The following is an 11,045-nucleotide window of genomic DNA, read 5'->3' as shown; positions in this document are numbered from 1 at the left end:
AAAATGACTTGAGTAGAGTGATACTATTGATAGTATCAGTGATACTATCTTGAGTAGAGTGATACTATTGATACTATTCCTGTAATAGTATCACTCTTCACCACTTGCATTGTGATATGCAGCCCAGTGTGTATCTGATTTGCCATGATATCCTGAGGACCTGGCACACAGTAGGCACTCAAATGTCTGTGTGAATGAAGGTGAAGTATAACTGTAAATACCCTAGGTATTCCCACGAGACTGGACTGTGCACATGTCTTTCAATGAGGAAAAAAGTTTGAAAACTACTGGACTTAAAAAACAACAGTACAATCATAGAATCAGAATACTAGGCAGCCATTTAAAAATGTTATATGATCCCATTTTCATCTAAAACAAAGAAGGAAGGAAAGGAAGGAATAAAGAAAGAACAAGGTAATGAGTGGCAAAGCCAGCGTTCAAACTCAGTAAGTCCTGCCCTAGAGTCCATGCTCATAGCCAATATGCTTATTTCACAGTAAGATTAGAGGTTTTTATCTTCTTTTTGCTCTTCTAAATTTTCTGTAATTAACAGATACTACTCTATAATCAGAAACCTAAAAGACTATGATAACTTGGAGTGCTAGTTTACAAGTGTACACCATTGCACTTAAGATGAAAACCAGAAGCCTGCTCTGTAATTACAACGGGTGAGGGCGGGTGGCAAAGCAGTTCAAGCCCAGAAGTCACGTCCTCAGACGGAAGCGGAAAAAACGCACCAGCCCCTCAGCTTCCCGCCCAATTCCGGTCCCGCCCCCTGGCTTCAGGAGCTACCCTGTGGCGGGGGTGGTGGAGGGCTTTTTGTCGTCGACATGGCGGTTTCTCTGAACTGCTTGCTGGGCGGGGGTGTCCGTGCCGCGGTCGCTCGCTGTGGGTTTGCTACCCGGGGCGTGGCGATCCCGGGATCTGTCGGCCGTGAGCCGGACCCCGATTCCGACTGGGAGCCGGAGGAGCGGGAGCTGCAGGAGGTGGAGAGGTACCGGCTCCTTCCCGGGCCCTCAGCCTGAAGCAGGGCCTCGGGCCTGGGCGCCCCAGGCCGCGCCCCCTTGGCGCCGGGCGTCCTGCGGCGGTACTTATTTCTCACCCGTTGTCAGGGGCACAGGGGCAGCTGTTAGCTCCTTTGGGACCACGAGTCCCTTCACCAAGGACGTATTTCGTCACCCGTTTAAAGAATTCGGCAACAGCTTATGGGCTGTTGTTGTTCTTGGTGTTAGATTTCTGGGGCGGTGTTCAGAGCAGGTCTAGGCTGACAGACATGGCCAGGTTGTCCTTGCAAAGAGAAGCGGGCTGGGCGCTCTGACTTAGCCCAGGGCTCTCAAACCACCCATCTGGCTTCCACGCATGGCTTCTGCCATTGGTTCTCTCTCCCAGCGCCCTGAAACGACAGAGAAAAGCTATCCGGTTCCAGAAAATTCGGAAGCAAATGGAGGCGCCAGGTTCCCCGCCCAGGACCCTGACGTGGGAAGCCATGGAGCAGATCCGGTAAGACTGTTGGCAGTTAGGATCTGCTGTGATGAGAAGTGAAGGATACTGGGGCTTAGAACTTAGAACGTTGTTTTTGTATTTTTTGCTTTTTATCTTTCAAGATTTCTAACAGAAAAGTCAAGTAATAAGATAAACGTCGATGAGCTCGCCATCTAGATGTAATAGTTTTTAACGTTATGACACGGTTCGTTTTTTGCCGAAATTTTAAAATAGTAAGTTACAGGCGTCACAACATTTAACCCGTATATAGTAAGTAGGTCATGATGTTCTTGATCTAGGACCAGGGATGGAGCTTCCATGGTTACGTTGCTCTGAAGAGAGGATCCGTATCTTAGAAAAGAGATCCTTTTTTAAATTTTAAGTTTTTTGTTTTGAATAGATAATACATATGGCTCAAAATGAGAACAGTATAACAGGGCATACGCATTGAGAGGTGTTAATCCCCCCTAGTCTCCTATGGATACTATTTTTAATAGGTTTTTGGGTCATTTTCTAGGTTTCTTTATGCAAATAAAAGCAAGCACGTATGAATACAGAATTTTTTTTCACTTCTATAATCACAAACAGTAGAATACTATAAATGCTGTTCTGTACTTTGCTTTGTTTGCTTAATATATTCTGAAGCTCTTTTCACTTCCCAAGAGAGAGCTCCTCATTCTTTTCTGTAGATGCTTAGTAAACTGTAGTTTATTTTACCAGTCTTTTATGCTGGGCACTTGAATTGTTTCCACTCACTTGCTGTAACAAATAGTGCTCCAGTGCATAACTTTGTATACTCTAAATATCTGCCAGAAGTATTTACACTTACATAAATGTATGTGTTACATACCTTCCTAGAAGTAGGGTTGCTACTGAACCGAAGGGCAAATGGACTTGCATTTTGATAAATATTGCTAAATAGTCCTTTGTAGGTCATGTTCCTTTTTCCATTCCCATCAGAATAACTCTGGAATTGAGACTTAGAATAAAGGGGGTTTTATAGAGCTGATCAAGATTTTATGAGCCTGTAGCAGCTTTCTCCTGTCAGCTTCCTCTCCTATCTTGAACACCAGCCTTTTCAACCCTTCCATCTTCCCACCTGTCACCTCCCCTTTTGTGATCAATAAATATCCTTTTATTTCAGAGAAAAAACAGGCTATTAGGTAAGAACTGTTTAAAGCTTCTTGGTCTCCTCCTTACCTTCCACTCTCAATCTTGTACTCTGTTCACATCTCTGGGGAAGTGGTAGTCCTTCACTTGTCTAGGACCAGTCCTCTGGGTGCTCTAGGTCAAATCCCTACCTAATTTCTCAGGGACCTACATCTGTCAACTTAAGGTTGTCCATGTTGTGTGCCGATCTCAGTCTGTCAATAACCAGTGTTGTGGCTGAGCCAGCCCTTGTGGTTCTTAAGACTGCAAGATGCCCTTCGGCAATAACCATCAGAAAACTGCCGGATGGGGGGGTGGGGGGATGAGGGGTGGGGGGGAGGGTTATTATTTACAGGACCTGGAAATTGTATGGCACACCTGAGGCCACACAGCAAGGTCATGGGTAGAGAGAGGTGCAAGGGCCTGGGGTTCTTCTTTTATTGGGGTTGAGGGTGGGGGCCTAGGGTTTTGAGGGCTCACTCTTTATTGGTGAATTTAACAGGAATTTAAAATTTTTTTTTTAATTTTATTTTAAATTATTTATTTATTTTGGCTGTGCCAGGTCTTTGTTGCGGCATGCGGGATCTTTAGTTGCAGCATGCGGGGTCTTTTTTTTTTAAGTTGCGGCACACGGGATCTTTAGTTGCCGCATGCAAACTCTTAGTTGCAGCATGTGGGATCTAGTTCCTGACCAGGGATCAAACCAGGGCCCCCTGCATTGGGAGCATGGAGTCTTAGCCACTGGACCACCAGGGAAGTTCCTTAACAGGAATTTAAAGCGCAAGAAGAAAAAAAGCAAGTGGCCCAAGTGGTTAGTTATTGAAGCCAACCATAATCTCTAAAACAAATGCGCCTCAATGGAGGGGTGGGGGGAAGCCTGGCTTTTTATCTAGTTGTGTGGCTGGCAGTGTGTTTATTGGAGATAGCCATCTTTGAAGTGCATACCTTGGCAAGCAAATCTTAAGTCAGTCACTTGGGTTACAAAGAAAAGGAAACCCAACTGTCAAGGCTATACTACACTCCCCCCTCCTTTAGTTCCCTGCTGGCTCCCTGGCTCCCTACCCTCATTTTTGTTTGTTTCATCACAACAATGAAACTATTATCCACAAATCTACCAGTGACTTCCTCAGTGCTAGGCATAACTGACACTCAAGGCTTTAGTGTGACTAACATTTCTGCAGCATTTGACCTTGTCTGCATTCTTGAAATTCTCCCTTGACCCAGGCTACCACTGACTTCTATTTCTAGGACTGGTTTCTGTTTCCTCTGTGGGCTCCCCGTCTTCCTCCTGTATCTTAATTATTGTAGTTTTTAGAGTTGTGTCCTTGGTCATTTATCTCACTCTGAATATTTCCCTGCCTAATGCCAGCCACTTGCATGGCTTCAGCCACTCCTGCTATTGGCTTATGACTTCCAGATCTATCATGTCCAGTCCATGTTTTTCTTCTGAACCCTATATAGTCAGCTGTGCACTAGATATCGCTGTTTGGCTGTCACACAGGTTCCTTAAACTCAACATGACAAAATAGAATTCATCATTATTCCCTGACAATTTCATTCTGCTCCTATTTTTGCTATAACCCCGAATGGTCCCATCAATCACCCACTCTAAAGATACTGAATCTTGGGACTTCCCTGGTGGCGCAGTGGTTGGGAGTCCACCTGCCAATGCAGGGGACGCAGGTTTGAGCCCTGGTCCAGGAGGATCCCACATGCCGCAGAGCAACAAAGCCTGTGTGCCACAAATGTCGAGCCTGCGCTCTAGAGCCTGTGAGCTACAACTGCTGAGCCCGCATGCCACAACTACTGAAGCTCCACGTTCCTGGAGCCTGTGCTCTGCAACAAGAGGGGCCACCACAATGAGAGGCCCGCGCACTGCAATAAGGAGTGGCCTCGCTCGCCGCAACTAAAGAAAGCCTGTGCAGCAACAAAGACCCAGCACAGCCAAAAATAAATAAATTAAGTAAAAAAAAAAAAAAAAGATGCTGAATCTCAGCCTATTTCTTCGCCCAGTATTTAGTTCCTTACCAAGCGTAACCACTTGGCCTTCCTAAAATATTCCTCAAGTCTCTTTCCTCCTCTGCTCTCATTGCCACTGTCTTGGTTCAGACTGCCTGGATTACTGTGACAGCCTCTTGCCTGATCTTTCCATCTCTAGTCTTGCACTGAGAAACTACTGTTACTGAACCAGATTCATTTGTCTGATGCACAGCAAGCCATTGCTGAGACCCTGAGGTTTGCAGCAGAGAAAGGGTTTATTCATAGGCAGCCAAGCAAGGAGATGGGAGAACAAGTGTCAAATCTGCCTCCTTGAAGAAAGAGTTTTAGGATATTTATGGGGTAAAGAAGCAGGGTGGTCTGAGGCTTCGGGAAAGGTGATTAAATGTTAGAAAAAGGTGAAGTAATTGGTGCTCTGAGTTACCTGGTTCTTCATGGGATGCATGTTCAGAAAATGGTGGGCAGCATTAGCATGATCTGAGGATGGAGTTTTTGGCCCTTGACATTGAAACGTCACCCATTGGACACTTGTACAGGCCCAGCTGAATGGTCAGTGGTCTCAAGTAGTTTGAAGTGGGCAAAACTAGCCCCATGTTCCTGAACAACAACTTAAGCAACTGTTACCAGAGTGACCCATGGTCAGAGGTGTTATCTATAGGGGGCAGTTAAAGGAGTCTTGTGATACATTGTCTAGGCTATGTGAAGCGTGGAGGCTATGCAGTTTGCATGAACGATTAAAGCAAGCTTGGTCAGTAAAGGCAGGTTACAGGTTATTATTCATTAAGCAGGTTATAGTTCAGGGAATCTAATTGATGACTGCCCTCTTTCACTACCACTGGATTGAGCTTCAAAATGAAAATTTGCTCATGGCATTCTGCTCCTTAAACGCCGTCCTTGGTTCACTGTTGCGTTGGAATGGGCTCCGGAATCCCTGAGCGTGACATGACCCTGCTCCTGCCGCCCCATCACACAGACTGAGCTGTTCCCAGCAAAGGTGATGTGCTTCTTCGTGTTCCACCTGCTGCTCACTCTACCATCAGTACCTTTGACCTTTTCTTCCTCTCCTCCCCTCTGCCAGCTTATGACAACTTCTCATCTTTTCAGACCAGCTCTAGCATGGACTTCCTGAAGCCATTCCTGGGCCACCCCGCAAATGTGGTGATAGCCTGTCCCTGCCTCTCCCTCCTCGGTGCTCTCACAGCATCCTCTGCTGGGATATTTCTCACAGTGTTTTTGTATGTTACTGTATCTGTCTCCACCACCAGACTGTATGTTCTTTGAAGGGAAAGACAGTCATCATGCATCCCCAGGATCTAACTGGGGCCTGCCGTGCAGTGAGAGAGGAATTCAGTTGATATGAAATGAAATGACTAAGAGTAGTTGGGTGTCGCTGTTAGCACACAGGAATGGACCACAGCCATTTAGTAGCAGAAGATAAACACTGCGTTTGCAGTTTTTCCAAGCCCTCTTCTTGTCATGTATTTATCACTAGTATTATCAGCTAACTGTTCTGATAGGAGACTTCTTCACAGATTGAAAACCTGCTTCTTTTTTTCATAGGTATTTACACAGGGAATTTGCAGAGTCCTGGTCAGTTCCCAGATTGGCTGAAGGCTTTGATGTCAGCACTGATGTGATCCGAAGGGTTTTAAAAAGCAAGTTTGTGCCCACATTGGAGCAGAAACTGAAGCAGGATCAAAAAGTCCTTAAGAAAATTGGGCTTGCCTGTTCACTCCAGCAGCTCCCAGGCTCTGGGGATACCTCAGCACCGCTTTCTGCAAGCCATTCTGTATCAGGCTCTTTGCCGATGCCAGGGGATGAAGCCTCATCCAAAGGCCATGGTCACAGCACAGCTTTGAAAGTGACAGAATTGAACACTCACAGAACAAATACACCAAGGAGACAGAAGGAAATGAATAAAGGAATCCAGGGCCTGGAGGAGGAGAAGAGCTTTGTGCCTGTTGCTGCAGCCCCAGGTCATCCGAGAGAGCTGCAGAAGTTCACCAGTGACTGTGGAGGCACCAGAGGAACTGACAGTGATGGATTGCCAAGTGACAAGAAGCTGGCAGAGTTGAAGGCAGGGGAGCCAGGTGACCAGAACTTTAGCAACAAAGTCGTGCAGAGGGGACGAGAGTTCTTTGACAGCAACGGGAACTTCCTGTACAGAATTTGAGCTGGAGCCTGGCTTGTGGAAATGCCACATGAAACACAGCTGGGCAAGTGTATTTGGTTCTGCCTGGATTTCTGTGTGTGGATTAACCACCTTGGAATGGAGGGTAGTGATGAGCCTGGAATGTGGGATGAAAGAGCTTCTTGGATTTGAACCTGACAAAGGGCAGAGAACCTCACAGGCTAGTTCTGTGTGGGAGTGGGGTGAGTGACTGGGTAGATTCCAGCCTCCTGGAGCACTGCTCCTCCTGTGACCCACGTGGATCTTCAGGACTCAGCCTTCTTGCTTGGGCTCTCTGTATGTTGAAACCAGCCTGTATTGCATGTGTTGTTACAAGTTTCTGTGATACTTCCAGTATGTTTGGGAGGAAATTAAAAGTTTGTCTTCTCACCTCATTTACTTCTTGATTAATGAATACTAACAGTTCTGGAACTGTTTAGTCAGTTATCTTCATTATGTGCAAAATAAAGTAAAATGTAGCAGTCTGTGTTGATTGATGCTCTCTGGGATTGGGAGGGTTTACCTGTGAAGTGAAGGGAAGGGAAGAGGCAAAGGGTCCCTTGTCTAAATATTGGGAGAGAGATGGGGTCAGAGGAATCCCTAATAAAGGGCTCTGTGCCTGTCAGCCCTGCTCAGTGATGGACTTTGACAGCCAAAAACTGGACATTAGGCCTTCCCTAAACACCCAGTCTAAAGCAGCTCCTCTTTTAGTTGCTAGGGCTCTAAAACAAAATGGGGCTGTGGGGATTTGACCAAACAAAAAATGCAAAGCAGGCAAAGGCTTTACAGGCTCTCAACGTAACCCCCAGCCGCTTCCAAAAGCTTAAGTAGTATCTTATTTTACAGCTTCAATCAGATTTTTACAAGGGTGTTGTGATTTAGGCAAGAATAGATAATAGATCCCTTTTACAAATATGGTCTTGGGACTTCCCTGGTGGCGCAGTGGTTAAGACTCTGTGCTCCCAATGCAGGGGGCCAGGGGTTCCATCCCTGGTCAGGGAACTAGATCCCACATGCATGCCGCAACTAAGGAGCCGGCGAGCCACAACTAAGACCCGGTGCAAACCAAATAAATAAATGAAAGTAAATAAATACATGAAAAAAACCCAAATATGGTCTCAAAGGTTTTTGGATATGCCCAAGGTCACATAGCTGCAAGTGAGTGACAGCAGTGGGACTTGAACCCAGGTCTGATTCCTAATTCAAGGTTTCTAAAATTCCAGGAATCTATCACTGCCTGGCATAATTTCTGTTAATTCACTGATTCTTTTAGAATACTTTATTAATATCAGAAAGTGATTATCAAAAGACAAATGGAGACATATTCAAGCAACATAGAGTCCAATGACAGTTCTCAACAATGTCTCATTTTAACAATTTACCAGCAAAAATTGGCTACTCAGAATTTAAATGCAGGATGTTTTTGTAATGAAAACATTGATATTCCAACCGTCACTGACAGCCTGGTCATGTGTCTTGTTGCTATTGCAAATGTCATTCATGGCAATTATATCACTGATTACTGTTAACTTGAGCATCTGTTCAGTAGAAGTGGGCAAGGCCCTATCACATGCCAGTCAAAGTTAGGGAATCCAGCTTCTGGTAATAGAGCAGTGGACAGATAAGGCCCTTGTTCTCACTGCTTTGTCACTATCATATAACTTATAATAAAAACGTCAATATAATTATGATTTTTAAAAGGGTAATTTGCCATTTGAACCTTAGAGGAGGGACTTCCCTGGTAGTGCAGTGGTTAAGAATCTGCCTGCCAATGCAGGGGCCACGGGTTCGATCCCTGGTCCTGGAAGATCCCACACAAGCCGCAGAGCAACTAAGCCCATGCAGCACAACGACTGAGCCCACGCATCGCAACTACTGAGCCCGCGTGCCTAGAGCCCGTGCTCCGCAACGAGAGAACCCACTGCAATGAGAAGCCTGTGCACCGCAATGCAGAGTAGCCCGCGCTCACTGCAACTAAAGAAAGCCTGCGTGCAGCAACGAAGACCCAATGCAGTCAAAAATAAATAAATTTATTAAAAAAAAATAACTTAGAGGAGCAAGATGCTATTTGACTGCTTAAATATGCATTTCTAACTCCTGCAAATCATTTGTGTCCTTTCCCCAGGGGACTATGAAAATATTAGAAGCTTTTATTGCTGGCTTGGATATGTTTTCCATTTACCTCATCCACCACCATCCTAATGCTCGCTAGCTTAAATCTTTTGTTTCCATTATTGTAAACGCTAATCTAAGGCTTTTGCACTTACTAGTTCTTTGTCCCCAGATTTTCACTTGGCTGGGTCCTTGCCATTCAGGCCTCAGGTCAAATGTTACTTTCACAGGCCTTTTCACCCTAGTCTAAAACAGCTCCCTTCATCTTCTATCACCACACCCTGTTTAATTTTCCCTAGTATTTGAAATGTATTACTAATGCATTATTTGTCATCACCCACCTTCCCCCATTAGAAGGTAGATCCCATAAGGGTAGGAGACGTGTATGTGTTCATTGCTGTAGTTCCACTCCCAACATAGATTTCTTTCTTCCTCCCTTTTCTTTTTCAGCTGTGCCACGCAGCAGGCGGGATCTTAGTTCCCCGACCAGGGATCGAACCTGTGTCCCCTGTAGTGGAAGTGCAGACTCTTAACCACCGTACCGCCAGGGAATTCCCCCAACATAGATTTCAATATTGGTTGAGTGAATGAAGAAATGGCTGGGAAACCTTACACCAATCAGCCAATCCACGATGGCAGAAAGCCCGGCCTTTTACCTTTGCCAGCCTGTGCATCCAGATCTTAGCCAAGAAGGCCTAAACTTCCTGCAGGTTGACCTGTTCCTGCTCTATGCTGACTGTGTGTCTCAGATCCTAACCCACCGTCATTGAGGTGTTTGGGGAAATTGTCCCTTCTCCCCGGCCCCCCACTGCCCCATCCCAAGCAGGGAGGCTGGACAGGCGAATGGGGACTCACTCAGCCTGTGTTCCATTGGGTGGGGTTCATAGGACTCCATGGTGCCCTATCCCCAGGCAGTCCTGTTTCATGACACAACAAAGGACTTTGACATCACACTGGATGAGGTGGAGATTTGGGGGTGCAGGTGTAGCATCTGGTGGAGGAGGCAACAGATAACAAGACTGCTCAAGCTGGAATAAAAGCAACTGTGGGTGAAATGGGCACCTCACAGCAACTTGGGGCCAAACTCAAGAGGCTGGCAAACTGTACGACAGAAGGGACTTAAATCCCTGCAAACTGGAGGGTGTATATGTCACTCATCTGTGAAGGGCAGCTTCTACCTTTCTGTGCAGCTGAGATTTGATCTAAGGGGAGGGGGTGAGAGGAAGCTCAGTAAAAAATACTAAACAAGCTCTTGAAGCCTTGAAGTGTGAGCATAAACGTTTTGGGTTTTTTTTTTTCTTAATCTTCTATTATAGAAGTTTTCAAACATTCGAAAGTAGAATATTGTAGTGCAATGAACCCCTGTGTACCCATCACCCAGCTTCAACATTTAACAAATGGCCAATCTTTCTTCATTGCCCCACAGCTCCCTTTGGCTTATTTTAAAGCAAATCCCAGACATCATATTATTTCACCTGTAAGTACTTCAGTCTGTGTCTCAAAGAGATAGGGGCTCCTTTTTAACATAGACATATAAGCCATTACTATACCTTGAAAGTTTTAGGAATTCCTTATTATCAGCTAATATCCTAATAATATTCTGGTTGATTTCTTTGAATTAGGATCCAAACAAAGTCCACACATTGCAATATTGCATTGTGTTATTATGTCCCAGAAGTCTTTTATTCTAAAGTAGTTTCCCCTTCCACTTTCTTCTCATTGTCATTTGACAGGTTATTTGACCCATATAATTTTCTGCTTTTTAGACATGGTTGATTTTATCCTTGTGATGTCTTTTATAGTGTTTCCACTACCCTCTGTATTTCCTATGAACTGGTAATTAGATCCTGAGGCTTGATCAGGTTTAACGTGTGCTTCCCATGCATCTCACCAGGAGATGATGATGTGATGTCACGATTGATTAGTGAGTTCAGGTATTGTCAGCCGGATCTGTCCATTATAATGTCTCTCATAAGCTTTTTTTTTAACAAGGTAAATATAGATCTTTACCATCACCCCTGAAAATTCCCTTATTTTCTTCCCAATTTTCATCCCCAAAGTCAATCACTTTTCTGAAATTTTTCACTATAGTTTTTCCTGTTCGAGAAGCTGATATAAATGGCATACAGATGCC

General features: G+C 45.0%; 1 protein-coding gene across 1 annotated transcript; it reads left to right on the top strand.

Annotated features, from left to right (window-relative positions):
- The first annotated feature begins 770 nt into the window (after positions 1-770).
- On the top strand, positions 771-7,284 carry NGRN (neugrin, neurite outgrowth associated). Its single transcript, XM_060158721.1, has 3 exons — positions 771-994; positions 1,390-1,500; positions 6,190-7,284. Exons 1-3 carry the CDS (start codon positions 831-833, stop codon positions 6,800-6,802), a joined length of 888 nt encoding a protein of 295 aa, XP_060014704.1. The 5' UTR covers positions 771-830; the 3' UTR covers positions 6,803-7,284.
- Positions 7,285-11,045: the final 3,761 nt, after the last annotated feature.

The sequence above is a fragment of the Lagenorhynchus albirostris genome, chromosome 1 (assembly GCF_949774975.1).
Source record: "Lagenorhynchus albirostris chromosome 1, mLagAlb1.1, whole genome shotgun sequence".
NCBI classification, from domain to species: domain Eukaryota; kingdom Metazoa; phylum Chordata; class Mammalia; order Artiodactyla; family Delphinidae; genus Lagenorhynchus; species Lagenorhynchus albirostris.
The sequence above is the reverse complement of the archived record's forward strand: the minus strand, read 5'-3'. Positions and strand labels throughout refer to the sequence as shown.

Excerpts from the sequence above, each read along its gene's own strand:
- NGRN (XM_060158721.1), top strand. The coding sequence starts at position 831 with ATGGCGGTTTCTCTGAACTGCTTGCTGGGCGGGGGTGTCCGTGCCGCG. Across the intron at positions 995-1,389 it reads GAGCTGCAGGAGGTGGAGAG|CGCCCTGAAACGACAGAGAA; the intron begins GTACCGGCTCCT and ends TCTCTCTCCCAG. Across the intron at positions 1,501-6,189 it reads GAAGCCATGGAGCAGATCCG|GTATTTACACAGGGAATTTG; the intron begins GTAAGACTGTTG and ends TTTTTTTCATAG.